Source organism: Aptenodytes forsteri, unplaced genomic scaffold (assembly GCF_000699145.1).
Source record: "Aptenodytes forsteri isolate BGI_AS27 unplaced genomic scaffold, ASM69914v1 Scaffold82, whole genome shotgun sequence".
NCBI classification, from domain to species: Eukaryota; Metazoa; Chordata; class Aves; order Sphenisciformes; family Spheniscidae; genus Aptenodytes; species Aptenodytes forsteri.
The window spans coordinates 9,632,765-9,642,396 of record NW_008795490.1 but is presented as its reverse complement, the minus strand read 5'-3'; the positions used below and the strand labels follow the sequence as shown (position 1 = coordinate 9,642,396).

The 9,632-nt window shown below is 38.5% G+C and overlaps 1 protein-coding gene across 1 annotated transcript in view; it reads right to left on the bottom strand.

Annotated features, from left to right (window-relative positions):
* The window catches only part of MAP3K5 (mitogen-activated protein kinase kinase kinase 5), an 83,098-nt gene that overhangs the window by 23,867 nt on the left and 49,599 nt on the right, over nt 1-9,632 (bottom strand). The window contains exons 14-16 of the mRNA XM_009281577.2: nt 7,610-7,743; nt 3,070-3,197; nt 2,106-2,242 (exon numbers count right to left, since the gene is read on the bottom strand). Coding sequence (XP_009279852.2) covers nt 2,106-2,242; nt 3,070-3,197; nt 7,610-7,743 — 399 coding nt within the window. The remainder of the gene's footprint in view (nt 1-2,105; nt 2,243-3,069; nt 3,198-7,609; nt 7,744-9,632) is intronic.

The window sequence follows — 9,632 nt, the reverse complement described above, 5'->3', positions numbered from 1 at the left end:
TTTTTTTTTTTTAAAACACCCAGGCTGCTGAATAGCTGCTATTGCTCCATTACCCTCTTCAAAACTACACAGCACTCCCACTCAAATTGAATCAGCTCATTCTTCGTAACATCCTCACTAACCAAGCATTTCCTTTATCTTCTTTTCCTGCAATCTCTAATTCTAGGTTCTCCAACACAGTCATAAGATTTCCTGTGTTTACAAATACTGGTCTGAGTTGTACAAGGAAGATGTCTGACCTTAAACATAGCTGCTTGTGGTTCTCCCAGTTCATAAAACGGGGGCTTCCCTGTAGCCATCTCAATGATTGTGCATCCCAAAGACCAGATGTCTGCAGCCTTCCCATAGCCACGTGGTCCTTTGTCTATGATTTCTGGTGCCATATACTGAAGGGTGCCTGTTTAAAACATACTCATTTTTTTATTTAGGTGCACTAATGATGCAAATAGATAGCTAAAGGACAAGAGGAACAAAAATCACTGGGGAGTAAGCAATATCGGGACAGTTAAGAAAAATACTCTTTATTATTCAAAATTCAAAAATTTCCATATGCATTCTACATAAATCTCAAAATACTATTAAAAATATTACTTGTACTAAAAGCATCTGATATCATCTACTGATCTGATGATACTGCTTTTTCAAAGTCAATGACAATTATTAAGAGGTTTCAATGAGCTTTGGATCAGACATAATTTTCATTTACTGTATTACAGATTAAGATTAAAATAAGGAAGATCACTCTGAATTGCACCCAGAGAGGAAAAGGAAGTGAAACCTGAAATCTGAACCTAAACCAGCAGGTGATATGAACACTTTTTCTGAAGGAAGGGAATCAACCCGATACATCATTCTGCATTCTGTTCCATTTAGAGCAGAAATGGAAGAGCAGAGGATGGAATTATAATAACAGTCACTTCTCATTTTGCATAATTGTTTAATGCAGTGCCACTGCATGATTTAACATCCAAATCAAATTATCAAGCAGAATGAGGATCAAGTTAATGGCAGGCTCTGTAGGATAAGCAATTCTGGAGATGAAGCCAGGATGTCCAAGCCAGTCATGAAAGAAAAAAAAAAAGTTAGCCTTCGATCAGCAAGATGAAAAAGCCACGCACACAGAAGAGACAGACTCAAATACAACATAGGAAAGACACAGCTCTTCTGTGGTAGAGGACTTTCCTGTCTCAAGTGGAACTCCAAAACAGCATTCTCTTTGAACAGTGCATACAAGTACAGCGTATAGCTTAAGATTAGGTATACAAAAAATTATTCTTGCAGCGACCTTTTATATTGATTCAAAGTCAATGGAAGTTCAGCAGCTGTGCATTCTGACCCGACATGCACAGTTCGAGGGAGGAAAGAGTCTCCCCTCTGGGAACATACCAGTGAAAGTTTCCGTACATGGGTTGATTCCTGCAAGTCTCTTTGAAGTTCCAAAGTCCGAAATCTTTAACACTCCGCTATATGTGTTGATAAGCACGATATCACCCTGAGGAACAGAACATTCAGAGCAATTATTTTTCTGCTGACTCTTCATCTAAGACTTCTTGCATAGGTTTCCACAACAATGCACTCTTTAGTAACAATTACTTCCTAAGGCTCTTAAGAGGGGAGATGAAAGAAGAATCAATAGTGTTCCTGCTTTATGTAATCCCATTATCAGAAACTTCATCTCAAAGTGAACTTCCCCTACTACAGGAATTCAGTTAAGGGTTTGCTTTTTTTTTTTTTTTTTTTTAAAGGGAACTTTTTCATCTGCAATCTCCTTGGAAAAGAACCTGCTAATATCCCATCCACAATCTTCTTTACTTCTAGTAAGCTTTTCTGAAAGTTCGATCATGTCATTGAAAACAGAAATAAAAATATCCACTTTATCACATCCTAAGTGGCTACATGTCAATTCTTCTAAAATAAAAAAAACCCCAAACATATTTTGTTGGTGCAAATCCAAATCAACAATGGTTCACTTACCTAACCCACCGTTCAGAATAGCAGAGAGGGTATGTGACAATGAAGAACTTTTGGGAAAAAAGTTTTTAAATTACCGGATAAATAAATGGTTAACGTAACACTATCAGACTTAATTCTCTGCAAATTCTTACCTTTATGTCTCGATGCACTATTTGATTATCGTGGAGGTATTTCAGTCCTTCAAGAATCTGCTTGGTGTAAAAGCCAATTGTCTGCTCATTATTTTTTAATGGTCCCCATTTTGATCGTAGAAGAGCAGAAAGGCTGCCTATAATTTTGGAGAGCAAAAAAGTGAGAGTACACATCTAATTAAATTCTGCCTTCTCCCCCAAATGGAAAAAAAAAAAAGTAACAACAAACATCAATCCCAAACCAAGTGTAGGCACCTCTTTCATAACCAAAGGCCTCTCCAGACGAATGCTCACTTGCATCAACACCAGCCTGAGTAATTAAAAAGAGAGTCTCAGTATCTCCACTGGCCCGAGCTGCAGCAGAGAAGCATATGCTTCCTCAAGCAGGCAGATCAGAACCCATTTAATCAATGTGCTCACCTCTCTCCTATGCCTGGAGAGAAGTTGCCCCAGAGGAATGTTATAAAAGAGTGAAAAAGGGTGGATGTGCATATGCATGTCTTTGTACATACACCAACTCCAGTTTCTCGAAAAGCTAAGCTCAAGAAGTGGGATTTTTGTTGTGTCTGGCTGTTTTGAGTTCTTTGCTCTCAAACAGAAGCAACAATCGCCAATCGCCTTTCTCTTGTGTTAGGTACCTGAGGAGGGCTCAGCCATCTAAGACTAGCTACAGTCTTTCTAGTAGGATGACCACAGATCATCTCTGATCGGCCGGTAAAAGGAGCTCGCCTGCCACAGCAGTGATCGGAGCTGTATCTGTAGCACATCCTATCTAAATACTGAATGAGAGGACTCAAGCACTTTGGAGACACAGTTTTCCCCATTAATTTAGGAAAGAGATGTTAAAGAATATTGCATTTGCATGAAATACATCTTGTTGCAGTACTACAGGTTTTTATACTTTTAAAATGTTAAAAAACCAACCAACCAACCAACCACCAAACCAGTCTCCGCCACAACTTACCACCTGGCACCTGTTCCATGAATATCTTAATGAAGCCATTCTCACTAAGAGAACCTAAATACTGGACAATGTTCTTATGTTTGAGATGCTTATGCAAAGCTATTTCTTCATGCAGAGGTTGGGAGTACCTGGAAAGAAAACCAGTTTATTCAATATTGACCTTCGGGAAGAAAGCCTTGCTTTTACTGTAGTAGCTGAAGTTCTATTTTAGGTCCCATGAAACACGTTTACACTGAAAATGACTATGTGTTATATGCATTTAACAACAGTGGTTGTGACCACTGCATACTAAAAAATTATGTAATTATATAAATACACATAACAAAATATATAATATTGTGTATACATACACACACAAAATGTTTTAAGTGTACATAGATAGACTGAGCAAAACAAAATTTGTGGAAAAGGAACTCCTCTCCAGCCTAACTCGAAGAGAATAAACAGTTGGGCAAGCAGTTGGATTCAGACTAGTGCCAAAATTAACTAGTAAACCATAAAGCTAGTGTACAATTAACATCACCTCAATAATGAGAACAAATCGCCATTTGAATTTTAACTAATAAAAGCAGGAGTCTTATCTGAAAGCAAGAGTGGATAGCTATCAGAGTAAGAAAACAGGAATCATTTCACGGGGAGATATTTAGAAGAACTGATCAAAACAATTTCATCACATTAATTTAGCCCAAGGTAAAATGTTTTTGAGACACGTAAGCTTTGCAGCAGTCTTTTTGCCAAGAAGGTTTCTGGAGTCCAGATCCTTCTCCAGTGTGGAACACCACCAGAGCTCAGCAGCTGATGTGCTCCCTGGGGCAGCCCTAATGCTCTTCTTCCAACCATGGGTGAGTTGGAAGCAGGTCAGCTGCCAGATTCTGAATCTGGTGGCTATTTTCACTAAAGCACTAATGTCTGCAGTCAGGCTTTCAGGGTAGCTGAAATAGATGAAGGACACAGACCTCCTTCTGTCAGTCCAGATGCAAGAAGGAGCTGCAGAGTCTTGAGCAAGTGGAAGACATATTCAGATGCTTATACTGAGGGAGTACTAAACATAACTGCAAACTCAACCTTGCAGCTACTTGCCACCAAAAGGAATAGTTTTACTTCCACCTTCACCTTCAGCAGGTTGCTCTCAGCATAGACTTTGCACCAACACTGGTACATTCTCATCCCCTAATGAACTGTCAGAAAACTGTTATTTTATTTATCTATTGGGAGGAGGGGTAGCTTCCTGCTGCCTCAAGTCCAGGAGTTAGGTCTCCCCGGAGCCAGCGGAGTGCCAGTGCCAGGAATGCAATCAAAGCACGAATGCAACTGAAGTTGTTAGGGGAAGAGCGCCTGTGAGCTCCACTCCCTTTTGGGGCAGGTAGTTATCAGCTCACCCTAACAGCAGCATCAAGCTACAAGTGGAGGCTGAACTCTTAAAAAAGTGGAGGGAAAAGAAAAAAAAAAAAAGTGGGCATCTGAAAATCTCTCTGGAAAACAACTGTTGCAGAAAACAAGGGAAGTATTTGGTTAATGAAAAGTGTGATTGTGCAACTCTGAGTCTATTTACTAAAAACTAATTTGAGTTTTGGCTTGCCTCTCCACACATGACTATAAAGATTCTGACTATACTGTTAGTCATTCAGAAATGCATTATCAGAGATTATATTCCGGAGTTCTATTAATGGGATATTCATTCAGAGCAGCAGCAGCAAGACCATTATAATTCTTCCCCTGCACTTTTAAACTGCACAGTTAATTGAGTCTTGAGCAACTAAAATAATTTAGCAAGTAAAATAAAGCCATAAGAAAATTCTGCAGAGGGATGAAGCATTTATTATTTTAGAACTTAGTCATTAGGAGACTTTAAATGGTACAAAGAAAGAAAACTTCTAAATCCTAAAAAGCTAGACCTTATTACCTACCTAATATGATTTTACTTTAACTTGGAAAGTTGATATGGCCACTGGTACTATTTTGTAGTACTGGAAATGCATTTGAGGGCAACAGCATTGCAGGAATGTTTCCTTTTCTTTCAGAATGTGTCTTCGTAGTCTAACATTTCCTGACAATTAAGTAAATTATTCAGTAGCTTATATTTAACATATAGCAGTATCGAAAACTCGCTGCTTTTTGCACAGAAATCATCGCATTTCTGGCCATGCTCTGACTCGGAACTTAATTATTTCTTACAAATCCAAAAGATGGTCATTTTTACTTTGAAAATGGTAAGAATTAACTTCAGAGATTAATCCTTTTCTTTCTATAGATTTCTTCCAAAGTGCTAAAAGATCAGGTTATAATTAATTAGAAATGCATTAATAAATTTTTCTTCCCTCGCCATTAAAAGAGTAATACTTGAAATTTGTCCTGGAAGCCTGTAAATATTTTTGAAAGTCTAGATAAAAGACTAACAGCTTCTTAATAATCTCTTTTCCAGTATGCTTTGCACATTGAACCTGAAACCTTTTCCATTGAAAATTCTTTTAAAATGTGTATTGGAGAAGAAAAATCTGGCTTTTTTTTTTTCCCTTTAAAGTAGTTACTGCTCTATTCAGGCTATCTTTCTATTAACCACAGTTGTCACATACAACAAATTTCTTCTTAGCACATACAAAACTTGCAACTCTATTTTGAGTCAAGAGATTGTTTTATTTAGTGAGACCATACTTTCTGAGAAATTATAACACACCTTGAAGTTAAATTTACAATAACAATATAGAGGATGGAAGGATTCCCCTTTCCATAGTCTAAGTTCTAGTATCTTTAAAATACTACGAGTATGGAAAAATTATTAGACCACACACATACCCATACTGAACAGCCAATATATACATGGATTCAAAAAGATTTAAAACGTCAAAGAAAAGAACAACTAAGTGAGGACAGAATAACCGAAGGAAGGCCCACAAGAGAGACCCATGAAAAAGAAACTGAGCTAGGACACCAGGTGGCGTTACTGCCCTTCCAGTCTGTACATTGCCCAAAGAAAACTTTGAGTTACCACGCGGTGTCCTCTCAACACCTAGGCTCCAATACAATTTAAATAACAGTACTCGATGCTGAATAGGTTGTAAAGAATAACGCTCCTTTTCCACAAACGGTGGTTTTACCCCCAGGGACATACATTCTAGATAAAAGCGAGAAGAATAACAGCCACTGCGGTGGGTTAGAATAGCCTCTTGTATTTACTGTTTTGAATACTAGCACTCTCCTTAAGACGCCTGCTATGCAGGGACGGGTAAAACCAGCTTCCTTCCTGGTATTAGTTGTAGATTGAACTCTGCACAAACAAGGATACAGTTATTTCCTCCAACAGAGGAAACGCAGCACGCCAAAATATGGGAAATCCTGCTGAAGGACAAGCTATCCATTAGATCATAGTAGTAAACCAAAAAAGCCAAATGGGCAAAAGATGACAAGAAACTTGGAAATATGGATTCCATTTCCGACTGAAGTAATGGACAAAAATTCAACGGTTGGTACACTCGATATTTTATCTACATTCACTTAGTATGCAATTCCTCCTGCTACCAAGCAGTGTTCTGTCTTTATCAGAAGAGCTTCTTTCATAAAAATTATTTCTTTAACCATCAGGAAAGGAGGGATTTATCTTTCTGTTACCAACCGTGGCAATGACTTTACTTCCTACTTTCCATAGCTCTCCTGAACATAAGCCTGAGTTACAGTCTTTGTTAATATTTTTACAGCCTGTCTGAGAGGCACTTTACAGATCCAGGCACTCAAGTCACCTGTTAAGAAGCAGCTTGTACAACACTTGACTACAAAAACCAAAGGCTAATGTAGGATTTAAGAATAAGAATAACTTGACAGATTAATACAGTCAGTTTCATTTGAAAAATCTTATCTTTAGACTTGCTATCACTTTTATCACGATATTTATGGAAATCTATGTATTCAAAATAGGATAACCTGCAAGCCTGCAGGTATACAAGTACTAAGGACTTCAAATGTCTGGTCTTTACATGGCAACCTTTATAAATGAGAGAGAGAAATACATATAGAGAGAGCGCAATACATATATAAAGAGACTCTGCATTAAGAAAATGCGGACAAAAAGATCATTCCACATGATTTATTCTAATGTTAAGGGGCTTCATAATAAATGATGCACAACAGGAAAGGAAAATGTCTTTATCAACAATTCAGGCTCAGAATTTTAAAGGACTCCACAAATCATGAATTTCAATAGTTCTTTTATAAGGACATGCCTGAGCATGTCTAAGTAGACAGGGCTTATCACTAGGTGTTTGAGTGAGATTCTGCACTTCAGCAATATTTCTTTTGGAAAGAAAAAGTATTATAAACTACTAGTACCAAAACCAGTAAACATCTAAATTCTCAGTTGTGATCACACTCTATTCCGCAACTTGGAAATGCCTAGTTACAAAGATAGGGAACACCATTATATACCACAGACAGGTAATTTATTGGCAGCTTTGTAGAAGAGGTACTCCTTGACCAGCAAACTGGTTGATCACGTTACTGACGAAATTATGTAACGCACAAAATTTGGAATCAGCCACAGTTACTATACCTGCTGTCTCTCTCTGGGATTTCTTTAATAGCAATTCTGACTTGATTGCTCAAATCTCGTCCTGCATATACAATGCCGTAAGTTCCTTTCCCCAGAATGACTCGCTCACCATTTTCATCATATTCATAATCATACTGCAAAGCAAACAACAACATGAAATTAAACAGAGGGATAAGATTTATTCCATCTGACACTGCGTTCACATCTAAGGCATCTAGGAAGCTAGTTGCTTTCTGCAGACTACGGAGAAGGAAAGAAAAACACTTCAAGACGACAATTCGGATACCGTGCAGACATGTCTGTATTTCTCCACTGACTGTACAGGAGGCACTGGCTTCTAAAGGTAGCCATTTCAGGTAAGTGCATAAAGCTAAGCTAGCCTTTACCTGTTCTGTGTAGTTACACTTGCATGTCTTAACAGCATCTGCAATTCTGCTGGCAGGTGCTGTAAAAACAAGAGAAGACGACAGGGGGCACTCTGCGCCAAACTGAGAACTTCGGCTCCCACACAGACATAGACAGCAAGGCAGGATACACTTAATTTGTTCCAGATGCTCTCCTGACTTGACCACATCTTCCAAAACCAGCACAACCTCAATTTTGACAGTGCCAGGTCAGCCAGCAGAGTGTGACAATGGAGGTTAGTCAGGATTGCAGTGTATTAAGCGTGGTTTTGGCTGAATTTGAATTTCAAAGAGTTTAAGGCCAGTCCCGAAACGGTCATTAGATAAGATTATCTGATCTGTCTTCTTGCGTAACACAGACATGTAATTTCACACGCTCGCTCCCATGCTAAGCCCAGTAGCTCACGCCTAGATAAAGTATTTTTTCTTTTCCTCCAAATAAAGACTGCTATCTCTTTACTAAAAGAGAGAATCCACTACTTCTTTTAGTACTTTGTTTCAACAATGAATTACTCTCATGGTGAAATCATGCCTCGTAATTCAAATTTCTTTGGTGTCACTGTATTTCATTTCGCTTTTCTTCAATAGATTAGAGAGACCATTAGCACACAGTAATTTTCCCTGTAAAAATACTTACCCACTGTAATCAGTCACCCACTGCTTTTCTTTTTGCTAAAATAAACAAATTAGGCACCCTAAGGTTCTCATTATAGGGTATTTTTCTATCCCACAAGTCACTCTAGTAGTTTCTGTTTGTCCCATCTCTGATTTCAGATGTGTTATAAAATGCCAACATCAAAACTGGGACACAGGGGTGTATTCATTATCCAGTACTGACTCTCTCAGTTAGTTCTGGATGTCTCTAGAGCTTCAGGGGACAGATTTTCATGTGATAGGACATGGGCTTAGGTATTCTATCCTGTTCCCTGCCACCTAAAAGAAAGCCTGAACACCCTAAGTACTGCATTGCACCCAATGGCCCTGTACTCACTTTTCAACTATGTGTACGTTCAGATAAAAACCCAAGGTGAGAATACAGTGTGTAGGGCATACCCAGGCAAGCTATAACTTAGCTAATGGGTGGTAGCAAAAGTAGGGCATCCTGAGCTTCCGTGTGAGTTAGTGGGCTAAGGGTATAAACAGACTCCCAGCAGCACCAACATCATCATCTGATTTGACTTTGTTCTTCATTGCCATGCTTGCCTACAGATGGTAACTAGCCAGGACAAGATCTTCCCTACTACAATTATATCCTTACTTGTTGTGCAAACGACCTGCCAACAACGTAAGTGTACGTGATTCCAGTGATGCATGAAACAGAAAACAAACAGTCTTCAAAATGTAAAGAGATGCTCATGCTGCCTGACTATGATTACACTCTGAAATAACTGTTACAAGAGTCACTCTAATAAGCACGGCTGGAGAATTCCAGAGTTGAGTACCTTCTCAAGCGAGTATGCTAACTGAAATACAAGAGATTTAGCTATGCTGGTTACAAAAGCTACATGAGAACGATTAAAAAGAATCATTAATTTATAAACAGTAGGGGACAAAATTTTGTAAACAATAACTTGTCTAACTTTTTCCAGAGAAGGGATGAGTAATTTACTCCCTTCAGT